The sequence below is a fragment of the Psammomys obesus genome, unplaced genomic scaffold, assembly GCF_907164565.1.
Source record: "Psammomys obesus unplaced genomic scaffold, mPsaObe1.curated_primary_1811, whole genome shotgun sequence".
Lineage (NCBI taxonomy): Eukaryota > Metazoa > Chordata > Mammalia > Rodentia > Muridae > Psammomys > Psammomys obesus.
In genome coordinates this window covers 12121562-12143295 of record NW_026585691.1, presented here as the reverse complement: position 1 = coordinate 12143295, position 21734 = coordinate 12121562, and the positions used below count along the sequence as shown (strand labels likewise).

At 47.2% G+C, this 21734-nt stretch overlaps 1 protein-coding gene across 1 annotated transcript; it reads right to left on the bottom strand.

The window, feature by feature from the left end:
- LOC129668775 (RNA polymerase-associated protein LEO1-like) lies at positions 1-16483 on the bottom strand. The gene is made up of 9 exons (XM_055596868.1): positions 16403-16483; positions 15615-15760; positions 14608-14692; positions 10776-10870; positions 9540-9674; positions 7499-7635; positions 6106-6315; positions 4968-5066; positions 1-254 (listed from the first exon to the last, which is right to left on the bottom strand). Exons 1-9 carry the CDS (start codon positions 16481-16483, stop codon positions 1-3), a joined length of 1242 nt encoding a protein of 413 aa, XP_055452843.1.
- Positions 16484-21734: the final 5251 nt, after the last annotated feature.

Sequence of the window (21734 nt, the reverse complement as noted above, 5' to 3'; positions counted from 1 at the left end):
TCAGGTGTCTTGACTTTGGTTATTAAGAAAATACAGGTACGTGCACACGGGCTGGTTGAGCAGGCTGAGCCGCTCCACACACTTCACAGAATGCTCGGTGTCCTTAAGGTCTCCATCCCCGAGTGCCAATGCCATAGTCTGGCTTCCTGTGACGGCGTCCAGCCTGCACTCTGGGGCCTCTCCATCTGTGGCACTGATGGCCCCTGTCCTCTGGGTGACGCAGAGGATGGTGTGCGTTTGTTCACCTTCTGGATCTGCTCGGCAGACTCGGTGTCATTTTTGGTGCTTTCCAAATGATGAGACTCAGGCTTGGATTTACTTCCAGCAGTATTCATCTGTCTCAGGGTTTCTATTGCTGTGAAAAGACACCATGACCAAGGCAACTCTTATAAGGATACAGGTTCAGAGGTTTACTCCATTATCATGGCAGGAAGCAAGGCAGAGCCTGCAAGCAGACATTGTACTGGAGAAAGAGCTGAGGGTTCTACATCCAGATCAGCAGGCAGCAGGATGAGAGTGACACTTGGCCTGGCTTGAGCCTCTGAAACCTCAGAGCCCACCCCCAGTGACACATTTACCCCAACAAGGCCATACCGCCTAAGAGTGCCACTCCCCAGTGGCCAAGAAGTACTGAAATCTGTGAGATTGTGGGGCCATTCCTATTCAAGCCAACACATCAGCCAAACCCTGTCTCCCCCTCAAAGAACACTTTGCTCCCCTGGACCAAAGTAAACTTAAGCCCATTATAGCCCCAGGTCTTACCCTCCTTCCTCACCACACTTTCACCTCCTGACTCCTCTTTGCATCATTCAACAGCTTTCCAGGAAAATCACCGGCCTCTGCAGCAGGTTCAGGTGATCCTGGTGTGAGGCAGAGCTGCTCCACCTGCCAGGAGCCTAGTTCCTCCAGATTGAATTTGTTGGGGAAAGCCTACTCAGTGGCCTGCAAAAACAGACCTCCAGTCATCTGAGGTGGCAGAGAATAGGACCATCCATGTGTTACTGTGCATCTTGTGTCCGTGTTGCGTGTCTGGTGTCTGCTGAGGCACCACAGAACCCTTGCGTGTATTGCTGGTGACACTCCCACCTCCTCCCCAGGTCTCCAGCCTTTTTAAAGGGCCTGACGGTGAGGTTCACATCTAGCCCTTCACCTCTCATCACATGAGGACATGCAGCCTTGTACTGGGGGAGGTGTGTTCATCATTTCAGGCACCGCCCTGGAGGCAGACTGAAACAGCACCTGAGTCCAGACCCTCCCGCCTCCAGAGCCATCATCTTCCTTCTCTGGTGGCTAGTAAATTCTCTTCTTGGTGTAATTTAAAGTTTCTAAAGGAAGGCCTGGGTGCCAGCAGTTTGCAAATGTCCTCACTGAACAAGAAGCAGAAGCGGCGGGCTCCCTCAAGGTGTTTCTCAACTGGTACGTGTGGCAACTTTTAAGAGTTTATTCCATCTCCACTTTTTAAAAAAATGAGATTTCTCTTCGTGTTTGTTTAATTTTTAGGACAGGTTCTCACTTTGTTGCACAGGCTGGTCTCCAACTCAGGGGCTCAGTGAGCTCTGCCTCCACCTCCTGAGGAGCTAGGAACAAGTGTCACTTTGCCCAGCTGAGGAGAGTACATTTTTTTAATTTAGTGGTTTTGAGATTTTGGATTTGTGTGCTTAGGCGGGAGGGTCCCAGGGCAAGGTCACCCAGTGCCTTGTGGGCTAACCTAAAGCCGTCCCTTCTTTTAAAGAACAAACTTTTGGCTGCTCTGTCCTTCCTGCTAGACATGGTCTGCCTGTCCTCCCAGAGCCTCAGGCTGAAGCCCCAGCAGGCAGGAGTGGTGGGATCTGAAGATGGCCCCTGGAAGGCAGAGGGAGAAAGGGCCTGCACACACATAAAGCCCCTGGGAACCCACACACTCGATTTATTTCTGTTTCAGGCTTGTGGGTGAATTACGTTTGGTTTATTTTTCTTTGAAGCCCAAATAGACCTTCATGGTACTGTATATTGCTCTGTCCTTTGAAGTTAAAGTTTTCCCAGTACTAACCCATCAAAACAGTAAATGCTGTGTAAGTAGAAAAGCAATGAATTTTCTGACATTTAAATAAGTATTATCCACCCAGTTTATAACAAAATAAAGTTTCTTTTGAAGACTAGACTACAGGCATTTAAAACATTGTATCCTGAAACAAATAATTTTATTAAAGTTCATCAAATATCCTAGATTCAGACATCTTAAAAAAAAAATCTCTTCTGTTTTACAATTTTAACATCCGCTCCTTCAGGAACAAGCTTATTGGGGGGAGGGACATGAATGAGAACAACGTATAACAACACATGGATATGACTAGGCTGCTGTGATACCCTGCTTTGTAATGCTAATCTGATTTAGAAGCAAACCCTTTTAAAAGAGAAAACTTAGTCCTTCTCCTGCTGCTACGATAGTATCTTCATCCTCCCCAAATTCCTGTGCCCATCATCCTCCCCAAATTCCTGTGCCCAGGCCCTAATTCGCAGTATTGATGGGATCTGGAGAGGGAACTTTGGAAGGCAGTTAGGGGTATCCAGGCTCCCCAAACGGGGACTCTCACCACAGAACCTGAGGCTGTTCAGGACTAGCAAGAAGGTAGCTAGCTGTCCACAAGCCCTCCCGAGGACTGGGCCTTGATGCTAGGACTGTGAGGAATTTAGCGTTTTGGAGGCACTCAGTCTGTAGCCGGCACTGCCATGCTGAACCACACAAAATGTTAGTAGTCAGCCACTCCGCATCAGGGCTTAGTTGTGTCCTGTCCATACACGTTTCACTAACTCTGGCGTGGGGGTGGGGTGTGACTGACACCCAATGCCCTTTGCCTTCCTGCAAAACTTGTCTTCTGTATATGTCAGTTATGTCAGTTTAGTTTTACGAGCAGACAAGAATGAGTGTCATTAAACCATATGAAACGATCTTTTAGCTTGTTTGAGACAGGGTCCCACTGTGGCCCAGGCTGGCCTCAGACTCACAGCAGTCCTCCTGCCTCAGTCTTTCAAGTGCTATAATTAGGCATGAGCTGTAATTTAGCATGGTGGAAATGTTTAGCCTCCTGAGGACGGTGAGTCGTGGGGGTTCAGCTGCCCAAGTTGGCAGCTCTCATGCCTGGGAGGGGACTACAGCGCTCTAGGCTGTGCCCGAACAGCACCTCTGTGTGCTCCCTGAAACTTCCCAGTTAAAAATGCTGGGCCCGGGGGTGAATTCTGTGTGGCTCGCCACCTGTAATGCAAAATTGCCAAACAGTTTTGCCCTTTAGAGGTTAAGCTCTCTTGCATGGTTTGTAAGTTGGCCCAGAGGTTCACAGCTGTATCAGCAGCTCCCAGTCAGCACTGTGACTGAGCCTGAAACTGAAACTTAAAGACCTCAGGGTGTTCTGAATGAGTCGGAATGCTCTCTGGAACTAATGCTAACTGAAATGTTTTTACTAGACAGCCACAAAATAGTGCTATAGAAGTATGAAGGGGTCAGGTGTGAGGCCGCACACATTTAATCCCAGCCTGCAGGAAGCAGAGACAGGACAGACTGCATTCCAGGTCAGCCTGGTCTACACAGCAAATTCCCAACCAGCCGGGGCTACATGGTGAAAGCTCATCTCAAAAAACAAGACAAAAATAGCATACATACACACACACACACACACACACACACACACACACACACACGAATGGAGAATGGAATTTGGAATTTAGGAGTTTCCACATGGCCCATCTCATTGGCTCATGTGGGTCAAAACAATCTGTCTTTAATACATCCAAGGGGCTGGGGCCTGCCTAAGCAGTAGAAAGCCCAAATCAAGCACACACACAAAGCCTTAGACCTAGTCCCAGCCCAAACAGCTAACAACTTGAACATGCTCGATAACAGCGCACATTTTGTGCTTCAGGCTTCCTCTTCATCCCTTGGTCTCTTTCTGGAGGGCTTATATCCTGAAGAAATACAAAGGAAGGGTTATGGGTTCAATATAAGGCATTTCTGGAAGCTTTGTCCAAAGCAGTTCTAAACTGACAGGAGAAATTTGCCTCAGAGACCTGAGTTCACCCAGGAGCACCTCTGGGAAGCTGGGTGGCTGTCAGGGTAGGAGGGACACTTTTCATTCAGTGTGGAATCTCCGTCACGTTACTTGAAGTACATTATTTTGTTCCAATAATTGCATAAAACTCAGTGTTTTAAAGTCTGATGTTAGAGCTGGAGAGAAGGTTCTTGCAGAAAACTCAGGTTCAGTTCCCAGCACCCACATGGCAGCTCATAACCATGTGTAACTAGTTGGAAGGTTGTGGGGGGAGGGGTTCCATCATCATCTTCTGGCCTCTACAGGCACAGGTGGTGTATATGCATACATGCCATAAAAAAACCTTAAAGACTGGATTATAAGTATGCTTATGTATCATTTAAATTTTTTACAAATGTATATACACATTAAAAAAAAAAAGAATTTAGTCAGCACTATTTAAACATTATAATGCAGCTGCGATGCTTATCCCTAACCCTAGAACCTAGAGCAGGTGAAGGGCTCGGAAGACACTGGAGCACTAGCATAGCAAGCCTCACATTATCAGAGCTTAAAATGTCCTTGCGTGTGATCTTAAAAGAGAAGTCAGTAGGAAAAAGCACAGGCTGACGTAGCCCTCAGTTACTGCCCTAATCCAAACAGCAGGCACCTCTGTTCACCCACACTGAGCATCTGCCATTCTCTAGATGAGCTCTGACGGCTCAGGGCCCTGTGTCCCGCCTTATACTCTCTGCAGCTGAAATGCCTCACCCTGGCCCGTGATTTTTGCAAAGCTTCGATTTTCAGCAGTCTGTGCAGCCTCCCAAGACCCATCCCTTCCAGGCATCAGGATCCCTGGCTCTCACGACTACCCTTGCTTCACTGAGTGTCAGTGAATTGTGTAGCTGTCATCCTGAGCTGGGAGCTGGCTCTTGGCTACAAGGTCACTGAATAAATGGAGCTTACCTCTGTCCATCACGGGTTTCTTTGCTTTGAGTAATCCTCTGGCTTTATCGTCTTCAGATCCCTCGTGATTGCAATATGAGAAAGACACAGCTCGTTTCTCTGAAAGCAAAAGGATTTTAAGAATGGGGCTGACCTTCAGAGGGACCAACCTGGCTGCAGCCATCTTGAGTTGTTATTACCATGACTGCCCCCTGAGTAAGCCTTGCCTGCCTTCCCTACCATTCTCCAGCCCGCTACAGACAACCACGACCATTAGAGTGGCTGTGGAGCTTTCTGTACAGACCTGGTGCCACCGGTCAGGAATGCGGTAACACCTTCAGTATTTGTTCCCTGAAGTCAGTACTTCCTGCCAGCTCTTCCTTGACTGCCACAGACATTCCTGTCCTCTCACCCAGGTTGCAGGGACACAACAGTCTGGCTGCCACCTTTGGCTGCTGTGTCCCCAGTACACTGGCCCCTGCAGTCCTAACTGGCCTGCCCCAGTGAGGGGCACGTTCCGCCAGGCTCTTCATGCTGGATTTTCCTACAGCGGCCTTCAAATTGGATAAAGACTTACTCCTGAATTTTACTTTTTCATTCCCACTGTGCTTTTCCTTGAGAAATAAATAAGGTATTGGTTTTCTGTTTAAGGGTGAGGGGTATCTTTCTTTTTAAGTTTCAGTAGAAAACTAAAAATCACTTTCACATGAGCTGAATGACGGGCTTGACACATTCTCAGACTGGGCTATTAAGTACCCGGAAGCCTGGTAATCCCATTATTGTGGAGGGTTCGTTTATTTTAGTTTGGTTTTTGTTTGGTTTGGTTTGGTTTTTGAGACAGGGTTTCTCTTGGCTTGCCTGGAACTTGTTAAGTTAGTAGCCCAGGCTGGCCTCAAACTCCTCTCTCGGCCTCCATAGTACTGATGGCGAGCTTGTACCACCACAGTACATGGGACTCATAGAACAGAGTTTACGGTTTCTGGAGAGGTCTTGCTTTCAGTTAACCTTCTCTGCGGGCGAGTGGCCCTCACCCAAGCAGAACGGAAGGAGGTATGTGTTCCACTGTCTTGAGTAACTACTATGAGCAAGATGAGGATCTCACGAAAGCAGAACTAGACTCTGCCCACCAGAGGAAGGTGCCACGCCGGCACTGGCTTACTGTGGGCTGCTCCCTGGCCATGGTTTTTAGTGGTAACCAGGCCGGAGGCTTGGCCTTCCTCATCTTCTGCCTTCTCTTCTTTCTCTCCCCACTTTTCTTCCTTGTCATCATCATCGGGCTCCCGGATAGTGAAACTTGGAGCTGGACCCCACTTCTTCCTCGGCAGACGGACACTCCGGCGAATAGACGCTCGCAGGCATTCTCTTTTCTGTATTTAGGGAGAGAGGGAGAGAAGGGAAAACGTTCAGTTTACAACAAAGGACTACGTTTGGCAGGATGGAGTAGCCACGCACCGGTAGTGAGGTCTGAGGCAGGAGGATATCTCAAACCAGGAGTTCAAGACTAAGACTAGTCCATGCAACATGGTAAAAGTCTCTCCAACAGAAAAGGGGAAAGGCAGGAAAGGGAAAAGGGAACTGGCTTCTCTTTGTACCCATTTGGCCACTTTTAAAGCAGTTTGCTGCCCTGTGCCTTCTACCTGCATTACTATAACTCCACACAGCAGGTGGCTGGATGCAGGAGGGACGGCTGAACTAGCACAGGCCTGCCCCCGGGAGCTGTGTACATCCTCTGCTGACCTCAGCCACGGCTCGGAAGTGGCCGGTCTGAGAAACCCCTTCCAAAATGACCCTTTGGGGCAGTGGGGGCTGCCTGTTCTCATCCCTAAGCCGCAGACCCCTGACCTGCTGAGGTGCCATCAAGCTGCCAAGCTTCACAGACATTCCTAGTGCGGCCTTCAGTGCAAATAACATACCCCCGCTTCCACATCAGGCTGCCGGGACTGCCAACTTCTTAGAACCGCCCAGCATGCCACACTGAGGAGTTAAAGGAGCTGAGCGAGCGTCAAACGAGTCACGTGGTTCTAGATTCTTCTTTTCTTTGCGTGATGTCAGGAATGAAACCCAAGGCCTTGGACATGTGAGGCCAAGCATTCTGCGACTGAGCTGTGTCCCCAAGGCAGAGGCTGTGCTCTTTTCTAACACAGTTTTATGTGTGAAGGTTTTTCTGTGGAGCCCACGGACAAGAGTGAAATGACCTGTCATCTCATAGCAGCCTAGAGGCAGAAGAGTGAGCTGGGTCCCCAGTAAATACAGCAAATAAAAGAGAGTGACACTAATAATGAACTGGAGCAACAAGAAGTCTCAGCGGGTCAAAGCTTGCTGTGCTATAATCTAACAACCTGAATTCAGCCCCTGGGACCCACGATGAAGGGAATAACAAACTCCTAAAAATTGTCCTCTGACCTCCACACGTCATGGAATGCACACTTCCACACGTTAAACACACACACACACACACACACACACACACACACACACGGAGGGTAACAACTTTTAAGTTCGGGAAAACAGCACTAAACATACCAAAGTCCCCAACATAAAGCATACACAATGTACCTTGATCAAGTCCGCGCGTGAACACTCAGGATCACGACCAGCCATCGGCAAGATTCTAATCTGTGTCTTTGGACTTCTGTTTCCGAACGAAAGGGTCATCTTTTTATACGAGGCACTGTCTGTACAGTGAGGTCTGCCGGGAAATGAGCAGAAACATTTGTCAAGAACACCAAACGCACTCACGGGTGATAATGGCCTCCCAGTAGGCCGAGGAAACAGGCAGGACCTCAGTTCCCGCTCTGTCTGTTCAGTGCTCAGGAAAAGTGGAGTGGTCTGACCCAGGGTGCAGGGGGAGGGGTGGGCGGGCAGCCAGATGGAGGGCTTTTACAAAGAATACCCCCAGCTATGTTCACAGACGGGGGGGGGGGAGGGGGGGGCAGAAATCTCAGTTCCACAAGGGTGGAGCATGCGCCAGCAGGAACATTTTGAGAAGTAAAAGTTGGTCCCTCCACTCACTAAAAGCAGAAGGACGATTTAAAAAAGTAAGTGGCCAAGTGTATGATCCTGTCTCAAAAACAAAGCGAGCCACAGCGGCAGGCAGGAGGGGCTTCAACGGCTCAGGACCACACCGGAGTTTCCGCAGGAAAACAGCCTGTAACCCACCACTCCGGCAAAGGCAGGACTACCGCAGGCTTGAGGTGAAGACGAACAGAGAGTTCAAAGCCAGCCTGGGTCACAGGGCAGGACTGTCTCCGACAGTGCTTCCTGAGGGTAGGAAGACAGCTCTTCACCGGGTCCCAAAGACTGAAGAGAGGACCTAAGGAAAGAAACTGCCGAGCAGTCAGATACTACCCCAGTGCGGCTCAGAGCAAGTCAAAAGCAAAGACAGAACCGCTCGTTTCAGGAGACTTCTTCTAGAAGACATCTGTGAGAGGGAAGGTTGCGCTTCACTCACTGTGCTGGGTTTACCAACCTATTTAACACAACAGCCCCATGACCCATACATTTTATAGCTAAGGAAACTGCAAATCAGTGAGACTGAGCCCCTCTAAGACTATACAACCTTCCACTGGTTGCAGACTTTTAAAAAAAGTTTATTAATAGTATCCATACAATGGTCCCTTCTCTTACGTATGTAACTGGTTCTTTTTTCGTTTATAAAGTTGCACAACCATGACCACAATCTGATTTTAAAGTACGCCAGCAGGCTAGAGAGATGGCTCAGAGGTTGAGAGCACTGGCTGTTCTTCCAAAGGTCCTGAGTTCACTTCCCAGCAACCACATGGTGGCTCATGACCATCTGTAGTGAGATCTGGTGCCCTCTTCTGGTATGCAGGCAAACATGCAGGCAGAATGCCATACAAATAATAAATCTTTAAAATATATATACACATCAGCAGCTTCAAAGGAAGTGTGTGTCCACTAGCATGGAAAGTGCTGTGCCTCTCAAGGGAAGCTGGATCCTAGTCACAGGTGTGTCCGTAAGGGAACCGTCTTCAGAAGGGGCCGAGGCACCACCCACTGCAGCCAGCAGAGTGGGCCCCATGAACTGAGCGGGCCCAGGCTAGAGCCAATTTGGTCACCCTGATTTGTAAGCACACATCAGCATCACAGCTGGTAGTTTCACTGAAGGGTAAGAACACACCAAACAGCAGGCCTCAATGGCAGGCCTTTCCAGGTGCAGAGCAGTGAGAAGCCAGGCACCAGGGCTTCCTGACTTTTCATAGCACAAGCTAGTGCCCTGAGAGGCTTGAGGTTCACTCTAAACACCTGTCTTGGAACCTGATGTGGTTGTTGGTGAGCTGCCCTGTGCAATGGTTGTTGCTCAGAAGGATCAGGCTTTCTGCATCACAGCTCTGCTTTGTTCTTCGACATGTGCATACAGGAAGCTACCTAAAGGGCCAGGCAGTGGTGACCCACTTCTTTAATCCCAGCACTCAGGAGGCAGAGGCGGGCGGATCTCTGTGAGTTCAAGGCCAGCCTGGTCAACAGAGGGAGTTCCAGGACTTCCAGGACTGCCTAGGGAAACCATGTCTCAATAAACAAACAAACAGACAGACAGACAAAAAAAAAAAAAAAAGACAACAGCAAAGTTACCTAAAGGTAAGTCTGGAATTAAAGATGGCCTGTCCTCGGAGACCGGTGTCTTCCCGTACAAACAGCTGGTTGTGACTGTCCTGCAGTGGGACCTTGTGGACATCGAACACTTCATTGCCTATGTGCAGGGACATGCTGGAGAGGAGTAACAATTCGGGTAACGGGATGCAGAGTGAGTAGCATAGGATCCTGTCCTCATATAGAATTCAGAGAAAAACTCAAAAGGACGCTATCGATAGCCTGCTTCCAAGCTGGACATGGAAATGTTTGCCTGTGGTCCTAGCACTTGGGAGATAAAGCTCATGGTCACAGGCTCAGGGTCTGCTACAAAGTGAGTTCTGGGCCTGCACCCTGTTGCTTGTATTTGTTTGTTTGTTTGTTTGTTTGTTTGTTTGTTTGTTTGTTTGAGACAATGTAGCGTTTATTGGCCTGGAGCTCAATGTGTAAGCCAGACTGGCCACTGACTTACAGAGAGCAGCCTGCCTTGCCTCCCCAGGGCTAGGATCAAAGATGTGCTCTATACCACAACAGGTGAGATCCTGTTCAGATGTTTGAGTATTTGACCCCAGCTGTTGCTGTTTGAGTAGGTTTAGGAGGTGTGGCCTTGCTAAAGACAGTATGTCATTGGGAGTGGGTTCTGGGCTCCAATCCCAGTTAGCTCTGCTTCCTGCTTGACTTGGGAGACATGAGCTCTCATGTTCCTACCACCAGGCCTGCTGCCCATTGCCACTGTTTCTGTGATGGAATCCTAGCCCTTTGGAGCTGTAAGTCCAAATAACTTCTCCTATAAGTTGCCTTTGACACACTAAGATGTGCTTCCGAGTAAAAAGTGGTAAAATCTCCTTTTCAGCTTGCAGTAGAACTGTCTTATAATACCTTCCAAACTATATCTTTAAATTTGCAAACAAGTTCTCAAATATTTCAGTTTAGGGGTTGGGGCTCTAAACACTTGACTTTTGAACAGCCAACACTGGCTTTCAACCCCAGCACTGGCAAGAAGGGATATTTCAAATTATCCTGACACTTCAAAGGTTAGCCTTTTAGCTAACAAGACAGAAAAAAGGGGATCTGATGAATAGAGCCAGATCTAAGCTCGCCCCTGAGCCCAGCTGTAAGCCCAGCCTTAACTGCTTCTCTCAGGTTTCCTAGGTAATGGCAGCAGCCCAGATTTTCTTAGTTAAGTCCTCACAGCACATGTGAACTCATCCAGGCCTCCCCAAGTGTCCCAACGCTCACCTTCCATCTGACCACTTGACTACCCGAGTGTTGCTTTCTTTAACTTTATAACCTTCTTCATCCTGGCATACCCTCCAGCGGATAGTATTTTCCACCTGGTTTGAAAGAAAAAAGGTATCAGACAACCGTAAGTAGCTGTATGTTTTTGTTCCTCAAATGATTCCTGATGCCGGGAAGTGATGAGTGGTAAGAAAGTGGCCGACTCGGCAGCACCGTCACCCATTTACTTACTACAGGCGTCTGGGCGTGCTGGTTAGGCTAACCAGGCCTTCTGTCTACTCTTCCCTAGGCCCGGGTCTGAGCAGAGGGAGGAGGCTAGGCAGGACGCAGCCTGTAGCCCAGCTAAGCGCTCCACAGGAAAGCAGAGAAGCTTAGTCCACCGAGGTAAGGAGCTGAAATCGACACCTCCGCTGATGGTTTAGCACAGTGCTAGACCACCTGCCTAGCACGTGACCCAGTTCTATTCCCAGCACTGTCACACACACACACACACACACACACACACACATACACACACACACTTTCTTTGCAGGCTCACTTGAAGGACTGTGGGCCCAATGGGAAGGGGGAAACTTTAAAAGTGTCGCCTAGGAAACACGGGCCACAGAATCAATCAACCAGGCAGAGCTCACAGGGGCTCACAGAGACTGAAGCGGCCACCACAGACCCCGTGTGGGTCCGGCCTAGGTCCTCTGCATATACTTTCTGGTTATGTAGCTTGGTGTTCTTGTGGGACTCCTAACAGTGGGCGTGGGGGTGTCTCTGATTCTTTGCATTTGGGACCCTCTTCCTCCTACTGGGTTGCCTCGTCCAGCCTTGATACGAGGGTTTGTGCCCAGTCTTACTGTAACTCGTTATGTTGTGTTCGATTGACTTCCCTGAGAGGCCTGCTCTTTTTAATTTGAAGGGAAACAAAGGAGGGGTGGGTTTAGCTGGGGAGGGAGGGAAGTAGGAAGAGCAGAGGGAGGGGAAACTGTGGTCAGGATGTAATGTGTGGGTGGGGGAGAATGACCTTCCCCCTTTCCCAAAAGCAGGGGTGGGGTGTGGGGGGTAGGCGGTGACATGGCTCACTGATAAAGGCACTTGCTGCCAAGCCTGACTCCCTGAGTTCGATCCCCAGGACCTACACTGAGGGAGGAAAGCTTCTTCACATTGTTTTTTGATCCACGTGCATATACTTGGGCACACTCTTGCACACACATAGAAATGTAATTTTTTACAAGGAAAAAAAAAAAAAACCTGTTTCTTAGTCTAGTAAGGTAAGATCCAGACGTGACAGTCTGGTTTTTTAAAAGACTAGATAACTAGAAGCTAGAGCGATGGCTTAGCAGTTGAGAGCACTTGATGTGGTCTGCCAAGAAGGCTCAGAGGTTAAGGGCACTGTCTGCTCTTCCAGAGGTCCTGAGTTCAATTCCCAGCAACCACACCGTGGCTCATATCCATCTATAATGAGGTCTGGTGCCCTCTTCTGGGGTGCAGGCATACATGCAGGCAGAACACTGTATAAATAAATAAATTTTTTTTAAATATATTTTTTTAAAGAGCACTTGTTGCTTTTCCAGAGGACCCAAGTTCAGTTCCCAGCACCCATCCATGTTGGGCAGTTTCACAACCATCTATAACTCCAGTTCAGGGAAAATGACACCCTCTTCTGGACTCTGCAGGTACCCACACACATGGTACAGAAACACAAACATACTAGTAGTAATAATAATAATAATAATAATAATAATAATAATAATAATAATAATAGTCTTTAAGACTAAATCTGAGAACTATACTTAGCTCTGTTTGAGTCCAAATTTATCTCATGAGGTAGAGAACTCCAAGTCACAAAGACCACTAAAAATGGCCCATGTCTAGAATTACCACCCAACTGAGAAGGCAACATCCCAGCATGAACAATGGTAGTGTTTTGTTATTCTGGGTATTCTCAGGAGAAACCCCTATTGGCAAGGTCTGCTGTTGTGCATGATGTAAGTCTCCATGTAGAGCCATCCTGGCCTGGGAGGTTGCTAGGATATGCCTGGGAGGAAATGTGGAGGCAGGTCTATACCTCTCACAACACTGTTTACCCTGAGGGAAGCTGATGGTGTCAACAGTTCCTACGTTCATCAGTTAAAACTGAAAACTGAGATTGGGCTGGTGGCTCACACCTTTAAAATCCCAGCTTTAATCCCAGAACTCAGAAGGCAGAGGCAGGTGGATCTCTGTGAGCTTGAGGCCAGCCTGGTCTACAAAGTGAGTCCAGGGCATCCAAAGCTACACAAAGAAACCCTGTCTCAGAAACAAACAAAAAAGATTCTTAAGATCAGGTCTAACATCATCCCTGTGTTTACCATCTAAAGGAGAAACCTAAAAGGCTGGAGAAATGCCTCTGTTGGGAGTTGGCCAGATGCTTGCATTTTGATGCTAGTTACTGACCCTCAAGATCTGGTTACTGCCTGAACACACCTATCCTTGTTGTGTAAACCTGCCTAAGACACTATACCTGATCGGTTGATTAAAAGCCTAAAACCTGGGCAGGGGAGAGTGGGGTAGTTGTGGCTAAGGTTCAAGAGAATCACAGGAAAGAGACAGACGGGAAGAGGGAGGAGGATGCCACGATGGGTTAGCATGGAGAAGGAACCATGTGGGCTGGGAGGAAGGACTCCAAGAATGGCATGGAAAGGCCCTAATGAAAAATATAAGCAAGTATTTATAAGATTGTGGATGGAAGGTAGGCCACAAAGGAATGCATAGGTGGATGGCATTGGATGGGAGCTGGGAGGTGGATGATGAGGTTATTGAGATAGTGTAGGTAGATTATCTGCCCAGACCAAGGTAAATAAGGCAATTATAAAATTTAACAGGTGTCTGTCTCTTATTGTGATAGTGGGTTAAATAGTACTGCCGTTAAAATTATAGCCTAATAATAAACATTTATTAGGCCACACCCTTTAACTTTACAACAACATGATTCGTTTCAAACAAAAATGAAAATCCCAACCGTTCTATTTTACCAATGAAGACTCGGGAACCAGGTGCTGGGGTGAAAACCTGCTAGCTCAGAGAGGCAGATAAAGCACCCAGCTGACCTCAGATCCAGAGGGAAAAAACCCAAAAGGTTCACTAGCTCAGCCTGACAGCCCAGGAGGAAAAGGCCAAAAAAACCCAAGGCCAAAGGCTTGCTAACTCAAAGCCCAGAAAAAGCCAGGGAGCTGAGGAGCTGAAGCAGAAGCTAAAGCCAGAGCTTAAGCTAAGGGTTCTTCCTATTTCTCCATGTTGTCTTAAATAGCCCTCAACTCAAAGTCCCTCCTTTAATCCCTCTCAACTGGTTTCTTGCTCCACCTCTTGGCCTAGGGTTAACTTTATTAAACCCTGTGTACAGAAAGGTCTTAAAGATGTATGCTAGGGCTGGGTGAACCTGTTTACAATAAAAAGTTCTTGGATTAAAGGTGTGTGATAGGGCTCAACCACACCAAACAAGAAACAGGGTTTTTACAGTTCAAAATTTTAGGGTTCACACCTATTGTGAACCCTAAATATCCTGCAAATATCCTGCAACACCTCATGGTTAAAAGCACTTGTTGCTCTTTTGGAGGATCCAGGTTTGGTTCCCAGCAGTTGCAGAGGATCCGCAGCCGTCTTCCAACATCTGCAGGGACCAGTCACAAACATAGTGCACATACACACATGAAGTCAATGCACTCACACACGAGTCAAATACATCTAAAGCAAGCAAGGACTCAGCCCCGCACGGTGGTGCGTGCCTGTGGCCACAGCTCCTCAGAAGGCTGAGGTGAGGGAGATGGGGGAACCAGGGAAAAAGGAATAGGAAAGAGCAGAATACCTTTATTTTTAACCTAGTTTTGTCTTCCTCATAAAGCACTTTCTCATTTCCACATTCATCTTCATACAGCTGAGGATCAAAGGGTCTAAAAAATGTTGCCATATTAATCATAATTAGTGATTGACTGATTGACTCTGTAAACCAGTTGTCTCTACAACATTATATCGCTGCTGACAAATGACTTCACAACAACCCTCAGGAAGTATGCCAAAGACTACTTTCTTGAAATTTCTTTTTTAAAACAAACTTCCTGAAATAAAATCCAAGACATAAATAAATAAAATAAAATCCAAGCATAGCTCGGAATTCTAACTCTTTGAAGAAGCACATTGTATGCATATAGATACATCTTATAAAACATGGGTAAAAATCTGCTCTAGCCACATTCTAAAAAACCAAGACTATTGCAGTGCTGCCCGAAGGGCTGTGAACCCAATGAAAGGCTTCAAAAGTGTCCCTTGGGCCAGGCATGGCGGCTAGCTACATGCCTTTAATCCCGGCAGAGGCAGGAAGATCTCTGTGCGCTCAAGACCAGCTTATTCTATGTATGGAGTTCCAGGCCAGCCAGGGCAACATAGTGAGACACAAAAAAGTCCCTTACCTTAATTAGGCAATATCTGGGCCTTATATTTTTAAAGAATAAATAAATAAATAAAAATTAACAGCAAATTAAAACCTTGAGGCCTCAGTTTAGTTCAGGGGTTAAAATTTATCTTGTGGAGTGCGTGCCTCTCTGCACCTTGGGGAGCAGGAGGAGCCAACACTATCTTGTCATCAAAGTCATCTGGTCCGGATTCGGCGTCCCTTACATCGAGCACCTGTGCTTTCTCTCTCACTCTGTGTTTTCAGCTTTACATGAGCGACAGAGCCACATGACACCTGTCCCTTTACAGCAGATCACCACTCTGCTAGCTTCTAAGTCTCTCCGGTTGCATGAGAAACCCCTCAGCTTAGGACTGACCAGCTCATGACAGAGAATTCACATTTTAGAAGTCCGGTTCTCTTACTTGGGTTCTATCCTGAGAAATTTGGGTAGCTTAACAAAAAACAGTTCATTTCCCAAATCGGAGGTGATGCTGGGAATTTCTATTTTTATCCTGGTCTCGGAAATCCGCCGTCCCACGCATTGGTTCGGAGGCTCTCCACCTCTGCCCTAAGGGAGGGATCAGAAGTGGGAGAACGTGAAGAGACAGGAAAAGCGGTCCAGCTGGGCTCTGCCTCTGTATTTGGCAGACGCAGGTTTGAAAGGAAGTCATACTGCTCTAGGGACAGTCGTCACTCTGTCCTCCAAGTCTCTCCCTAAAACCTCACCCAACCACACCCACAAATCCCAGCAACAATCCCAAGGGGGATAAGATATATTAACCTGCACTGGTAGGAAAAAAAAAAAAAAAAAGATTTTGTTGGCCTATCTAATTTTCCATTTTGTGTAAGGCATTCAAGAAGTATAAATAGTTCAACCCGTCATTACTAAGTAACTGCTAAAATCGGAAAAGAACACCAACATTCCCTGCACAGCACAGCACAGCACCAGTTCGGACGAGAAAAGCCTTTTAAATAAAGGTGTTCACCTTAACAGTCCTGTCCCTAAAGTTTGCCTTTGGTCCTGTTCTAATGGTTCCTCCCCGGCCTTCTAAATGTTTCCCCAGATGCCCAATTCAGCTAAGAATGTCACAACATCCGCCCTTTGAACACAGCCCCTCTGGACAGGAGAGGCAGCGTCCTTGGTCTCAGGATCTTTCTTCTTTCTTAGCCTTCCATCCTGGGGTCAGCTGTGGCTGGAGGTTGTACTCACGGCGGGCTGTCTGGGACTGGGTCCTCGCTGGTCCTCGTCGCTGCCTGAGGAAATGTCGTTGATATCTCCAAACAGATCCATGGTGATGCGGCAATCTTCAGCGTTGAGGGAAGACACACTGTCAATCGGTCCGACTAAAAGTTATTCTAATTTTTAATTTTCAATCGTGTACACGGGGAGGGTGACACGTGTACGTGGGTGCGGGCGCCCACAGAGGCAGGAGGAGTCAGCTGGAAGTCAGGTGCCCTGGAGCTGGAGTTACACTGGTTGAGAGCTCCCACCCACGTGGTGAAAAGCAGTTGTGTGAGCTAGCTCGGAAACAGCTCCCTTCGGCTGCAGTCGGGCCTTGGGAGAGCACAGCCCCGTGAGAGCATCTGAAGCTCGAAGCTAAGCCATTTCCACGTTCCTGACCCCAAGAATCTGAGGGAGAGATCACTATTCTGTTCTCCGCTGCTGCGCGCTGGGATACTGTCGCGCAGCAAAGACCCCCAACAGTCACCCAAGAAGCGCTTTCTCCCCTCCTTCCTGTATCTTTTCCCCATTCTCCTTATTCTCCGGGGTCCCTGATGGCCTGCCTGAGTCCTGTGCACTCAGAGGATGAGCCACAGCGCCAGCTTTAGCGTGACTGTTACCTTGTCTGGTAAAGAGGAGCAGGAGGCCACCTGACTTTAAACCCTGTCGATAACATTAATCACTGTCCAGATAACAATAATCTCGAAGTTCAGGCCCTCCCTGCAGTTCTTCCACACGCCCTCACCAACTCTGGAAAGCAAGGCTGTCGCCCACGCCTGACACGCTACGGTACACTTACACTAATTGCCTGGGCGCGTGAAGACCAGCACCCTGAAATAGCAAAGTCTTAACAGAACAGCGTTGCCAATAAAGTTACATCAAACTCTAGCCCTGAGATAGAGCCTAGATTTTAAATACACCAAGCTGGGGTTTATTTTGTTCTGTGTTGCTTTTAGCATGTCTGTCTACGGTTGTGTAGATTATGGAGGTCAGGGTACAAATTGCAGGAGTCAGTTCTCTCCCTTAACTGAGTGGCTTCTGGGAATCAAGCTGAGGTCATCCTCAGCCACAGAGCCATTTCAGTGGCCCTACTAAAAAAACCAAGAAGACACAAAAAAACCAAATACTTTGAGTGAAAAAGAACCATACCTCAAAATGTAGGTAATTCAGGTTAACAAGGGGTAATACAAAGTCAACCATTAAACCCAATGATCTGGGTACTTGATTAAAAACCACCAAAACTCACTTAAGAAGAAATAATTAAAACAGCCCTCTTCCTATTAAAGAAACCAAACTGGTAGTTTAAAAACCTAAAAAAAAAAAATGAAAATAAAAATAAAAAATAAAAAACTGGGCATGGGAGCAATGCCTTTAATCCCAGCACAGCACTAAGAGGCAGCGGTGGGCAGATCTCTGAGTTTGAAGCCAGCCTGGTCTACAGAGGGAGTTCCAGGACAGCCAGGGCTACACAGAAAAATTGTCTCCACAGAAACAAAAAACAACCCCTGGGTCCTCGAGGCCCCACTGGGTTTTGAAAGCTGAGCATTAGTTAAGCCTTTCCAAGCCAGTTTAACATGGCAGATGTGAGATGGACTCTTTAAGGCAATTTTCTAGTATTTTACCCTGACCAAAAAAAAAAAAAAAAAGTAAAATGTTATAAACAGGGCTGGGGAGATGGCTCAGAGGTTAAGAACACTGGCTGCTCTTCCAAAGGCCCTGAGTTCAACTTCCAGAGACCACATGGTGGCTCACAACCATCTATAGTGAGATCTGGTGCCCTCTTCTGGTGTGTAGGTGTACATGCAGGCAGGATGCTGGATGGATGGATGGATGGAGGGAGGGAGAGAGAGAGAGAGAGAGAGAGAGAGAGAGAGAGAGAGATCTTTTTAAAAAGACGTTATAAACATTTCCTAAATCGTTTTCTAAAAATGTGTTGGCAAATCAGACATGGTAGCACACCTGAAATCTCATCTCTCGGGAAGCTGAAGAAGAGGGGTTGCCAAGTTTGGGGGCCAGTCTGGGTTATATACTGAGAACTGTCATGAAAATAAGAAAAAAAGGGGGGGGGCATTGGTGGTGACATATGCCAGTAATCCTAGCAATTAGGAGCCTAATACAAAAAAATAAGTAAGTTCAAGAACAGCATAGGCTATACAGCAAAACACTGTCTAAATAAATAAAAATTTAAAAAGAAATAAAAATCAAATACATCGAAAGTTACAATTAGGCTTAAAGTTGTTTGTTAGATTACTAAAAAAAATATAAGAATTTTAATTAGAAAGAGGTAAATTCAGAGAACAACTTTCAAACCCAGACCTGGGAAAACATAGAATTATTAGATTTAAATATTTAGCTAGCCATGCAGCCTGTGATCCCAGCACTTGGGAGACAGAGGCAGGAGGATTACTATGAGTTAGAAGCTATCCTAGGCTACAGAATTAGACTTTGTCTCAAAAAAATAAAATAAAATGAAATGAAACGCCTGGAGAGATGGCTCAGCGGTTAAGAGCACTGGCTGTTCTTCCAGAGGTCCTGAGTTCAGTTCCCAGCACCTATATGGTGGCTCACAACCATTTATAATGAGATCTGGAGCCCTCTTCTGGTGTGCATGAAAACAGAGCACTCATGCATAAAATAAATAAAATATTTTTTAAAATAAAATAAACAGCCAGGCAGTGTGGTGCATCTGAAGGCAGGTGGATCTTTGAGTTTGAGGCCAGCCTGGTCTATTGAGAGCGAGTTCCAGGACAGCCAAAGATACACAGAGAAACCCTGTCTCGAAAAAAAAAAAAAAAATTTTTTTTTTTTTTCAAAAACACAGAATTTAAATATAACTAAAAATAAAACAAAATAGCCACCCATACAAACAAACAAACTTAAAACAGCTCGGGAAAGTGGCCCTGAGGAGCCAAGCATGCTTTCGATGCCTGTAATCCCAGAGCTCTGCAGGCTGAGGCAGGAGAGCCTTCAGGGGACACAAAGTGAGACTGTCTCAGAGAACACATTTCAAAAGTTGCCCTATACCTGAGGAAGGCAGCTGTCCGCTGGCCTGGAGAGTCTGGGTGCACGCCGGGCTTAGCTGCTGTGGGAAGGGACTGGCTCTCCTGAGGTGAAGAGCTGCTGGTGGACCCCTCACAGGAACGCCAAGCCAACAGGAAGCCCCCAAACAGGAAGGAGCTACCCTCTCGGCTAGCCAGCCTTCCAGGCTCCCTATAGCGCCCCCAACAGGATGGCTGGCAAAGGAGACCACAACATCACACAAAAAAAGATGGCCTTACAGACAGAGGTTGATAACTCACGCTGCCCTGGGGAGGGTGGAGGCAACACAAGGGCTCTTAAGCCAGGCAGAAGACAAGACAATGCAGCCAGTCCTGATGAGACCTGATAGACTAGGATCAGAAGGAAGGGGAGGAGGACCTCCCCTGTCAGTGCACTGGGGGACGGGCATGCGTGGAGAAAGGGGGGTAGGATTGGGAGGGGAGGAGGGAGGGAGCTACAAGGGAGATACAAAGTGAATAAATTGTAAGTAATAATAAAAGTTTCAACTCGGTAAGCCACAAACACACAAAAACTTAAATTCTAAGTTAGGGAAAAGGGTGGGATGGTGATTCAGGATATTTCTTTTAAAAAGTTACCGTATACTCTAATCATGGAGCTATACCTCAGCGCCTGGAAAGCAGTATTTTAGAGCTCAAACCACAGAGGACCCAAATTCAGTTCCCAGCATCTACATCAGGCTTTTCACCACCACCCGTAACTCCTGCTGCAGGGGATCTGACGCCCTCTTTTGGCCTCCTCAGGTGCCCACACACGGCACATACAAACATAAATGAAAATTTTAAAACTTGTTAAGTATTTTGTTCATTTTACATTAATTTTTAAAAAGTGCACGTCTTGCTGTAATAACTCAAGCAGGTTGACTGGAAACCTGCCCCCAACACAAATTCACGTCTACACAGAAACTGAGGATGTGACTCTATTTGGCATAGGTTCCCGTGGAAATAATCCATGAAAATGAGGTCATGCTGGACTTCAGTTGGTCCTCTGGGTAGGGGTTCTTGTTCTTGCCAGCAGAGAGAGTGCTGCACACACCAGCACGGGTGCACAAGAAAGCACGCCATGTTGACAAGCGGGAGTCGTGCTGCCACAGACAAAGGATTCTGGGAAAGGAAGGGAGGATTCTTGGGAGGGAGTGTGGCCCTGCATTCATTGTGATTTCAGACCTACAGATTCTCCAAAGGTCTGGGAGGGAATACATTACTACAGTTTTATTTTATTTTATTTTATTTATTTTATGTATTTGGGTGTTTTGCCAGTGTGTCATGTTTGTGCATTGTGTTCGTGTCTGGTGCCCAAGGAGACCAGGAGAGAACGTTAGGATCCTGTAATGGAAGTTTTGGTTTCTCTGTAAACTCAGTTATGTTAATGAAAATATGTTTTTTGTTTTAATCCCAGGTGTGGGATTTTAGTTTGAGCTTTATCAGTTATCAGTCCACAGCTGATAACTGCCTTCTCCTGGGCGTGGTCTTTGCCAGCTGGTAAGGGCCTGCCTCTTGTAGCACGGAGAGGGGCGTGGTCTAGGACTCAGAGGAAGATAAATAGGGGGATCAGGAGAGAGAAGTGGTGGCATGAGGTGTGGCAGTTTGGGGAGGCCAGAAACAGACAGACAGAGTGGTGGTTTGGATCAGAGATAGGACACACACACACACGCTTCATGGAGCAGTGGCTTGGAGGAGAGTACTTGCTGTGATGGAGACTGGTATAGCTTTCAAAAGAACCCATCAACCCTAAACGGCTGGGAGAAGAAAGGGGTCTGCACGCCCTCTCCCCACTAATCTTCTCTCTTCTACCTGGGGTCGGGGTGATGGAAGGGAGAGGCTTTAAGGAATCCCAAATAAAACAGTTTTAAGTAAAGACGAGTGCTACAGGGTCCCCTGGGCCAGAGGTTGCAGATGTTTGTAAGCTTCCCCCATAAGTGTTGGGAATCAAACCCTGGTCCTCTGGAAGACAGAACTCTTAACTGCTAAGCCATCCCTCCAGCCCAGGCATCACTGTTTCAAGCCAACATGTGGTCCTCTGTTAGGCTAGACCAAGGAAGCTAACTGCTGAGAGTTTCTCTGTGCTCTTCAAACTCTGTGTGGGAGGAGAGGGCCTCACTCTTCTTGCCCCAGCCATGCCAACAGGCTTCTTGGTGTGGAATGAGAGGATGAGTGGCAGAGAGCTGCAGAAATCCACCAAACCTAGAATCTCTAAAATGCTTGCAAAATCAGCCTGCTTTTTCTTTTCTTTCCAAGAAAAGCAATTTCTTAGGCATAGGGAC